Source organism: Beta vulgaris, chromosome 2 (assembly GCF_026745355.1).
Source record: "Beta vulgaris subsp. vulgaris cultivar EL10 chromosome 2, EL10.2, whole genome shotgun sequence".
NCBI classification, from domain to species: Eukaryota; Viridiplantae; Streptophyta; class Magnoliopsida; order Caryophyllales; family Amaranthaceae; genus Beta; species Beta vulgaris.
In genome coordinates this window covers 54,247,566-54,249,748 of record NC_079203.1, presented here as the reverse complement: position 1 = coordinate 54,249,748, position 2,183 = coordinate 54,247,566, and the positions used below count along the sequence as shown (strand labels likewise).

The window sequence follows — 2,183 nt, the reverse complement described above, 5'->3', positions numbered from 1 at the left end:
TTGTATATATTACACACAACGATAAAGCTAGACAGCATAATTAGCCCCAAAAAACGGAGCTAAACAGCTAGTATTCACATGGAAGCTATCACACGACGTTGAGAATCAAAATACATGTTTTGATACGAATTAGGTTTGCTCATAAGGTAGTCGATCGCAACAAGGAGGGGAGACGTCAAAAGAAATCGAAAAGATCGAACAGTTAATCATGGAGAGGGAGCTTTATGAAGCTGCATTAGAAGGCGACATGAACTTATTCAAGGAAGCACAAAGCAAAGCTGTGGATGAAGAATATCTGCTCCAACAGACGACGGAGAAGAATAATATTATTCACATAGCCATTCGACGTGAGCAATACAATTTTATAGAAACAGCTCTCACCACACTACGTGAACAAGTTGTACGGAAGCTCATATGTGCGAAGAGTTGTAACGACGACAACCCTCTTCATATTGCTGCTCAGGTAGGGAGTATGAAGATTGCGAAACTACTACATAAATGCTGCGTAGAGTTAGTTGGCGATGGCAAGAATGAGAAGCCATGGCGAACACAGAACTCAGAAGGAAACACGCCTCTCCATGTCGCGCTTATCAATGGAAGAGTTGAGGTAGCCAAATTTTTGTTCGAGGTGGACTCGTCCTTGGCTCGTATCACCAATCAGTTAGAAGAGACACCCCTACATCTTGCAGTCAAGCACCAAGTTGACGGTAAGTTTCCTAATTACCTTAGTTTGTTCGTGTTAGAAATCTACGAATTGCCAAACAACCCCATAATGTAAAATTTTTAATTAAGACGGCGTTGTCTTACTAGTTGTGACTTAATAGGTAATGAAGAATTGATATTCACCACAATGAAATTACTGGTGAATAAGAGAGAAGCAATTTTGACAACCAAACATTCTCCGATTGCTGATGATTTATTGCCTATAATAGAATTGTTGTTAGAGAAAGATAGCTCCATAGCATGTTGGCGTGATGCAAAAGGCTTGACTGCTCTTCTCAGAGCATCATGTCTCAATAAAACAGCTTATCTATCAGTTACAAAAGCCATACTTGAGCGATGTCCGTGTTAGAGAATATGTTAATATTCCCTTTACATATATTCTGTCAAAGTATTCCTTTTGTAATATTGTGTATTATGGAAAGTTTTGTATCTCATAGCAGTAGGTTGTAAATCATCCCTATATATATTTCTAATGAATGAGAAACCTCCTCAAGGAGATTTACATAATAACATGGTATCAGAATTTTAACTGGAAAGGATATCCTTCCTTCTACCTCTTGATCCTTGCCGTGGGTTTTGTTACCCTCCTTCTGCCCGCCATGCCTGCCGACGAGCCGTCCACACCGCAACCCTCTTCAACTCTCTCTTCTACCCCTTATCATCCTGCTTTCACTGTTAGCAATATTAAAAACTTCATTCCCCTTACTCTTGATCAAGAGGAGGCTCAATATGCATCTTGGGTGGAGCTCTTTCAAATTCACACCTGTGCATATAATGTTGCGGATCATATCGACGCCACTATTCCTCGACCCACTTATATTAATACTCTCACGTGGAAGAGATTGGATGCTTCCGTCAAACAGTGGATTTATGGCACAATATCCAAAGATCTCCTTCATACTATTATGAAGCCCGGTGCCACCGCCATGGAATTGTGGAATAGTTTGGAAGCCATTTTTCAAGACAATAAACACACTCGGGCTGTTTACCTAGAAGAACAATTCAATACTACTCGTCTTGAAAATTTTTCAAATATGGCTGAATATTGCAAACAATTGAAATTGTTGGCTGATCAATTGTCCAATGTCGGCAATCCCGTCACTGATCAAAAGATGGTGCTACAACTTATTACTGGATTACCCAAGGGTGAGTATGACACTATTGCAACTATGATTCAACAGGCTGACCCGTTACCCACATTTCATAAAGCTCGGTCTCAACTCCTTTTGGAGGAAACTCGCCGTAACAAGCAAGATGAGCACTCTCACGTTGCTCTGGTTGCCACTGCCGCGTCTGCTCCGTCTGCCCCCACCGTCGCACCGCCCGCCCATGATCTGCCGCAACGTGGTGGTGGTGGTAGCCGTGGTGGTGGTCGGGGTCGTGGCCGCAATACCTGGCGTGGTGGTAGAAACAACGGACGTGGTGGGCGCAGACTTCCTACTGCTGGAGGTAATTCCCAA

At 42.5% G+C, this 2,183-nt stretch overlaps 1 protein-coding gene across 1 annotated transcript; it reads left to right on the top strand.

The window, feature by feature from the left end:
- The first annotated feature begins 208 nt into the window (after nt 1-208).
- Nucleotides 209-1,072, top strand: LOC104904524 (uncharacterized). Its single transcript, XM_010692796.3, has 2 exons — nt 209-707; nt 825-1,072. Exons 1-2 carry the CDS (start codon nt 209-211, stop codon nt 1,070-1,072), a joined length of 747 nt encoding a protein of 248 aa, XP_010691098.2.
- Nucleotides 1,073-2,183: the final 1,111 nt, after the last annotated feature.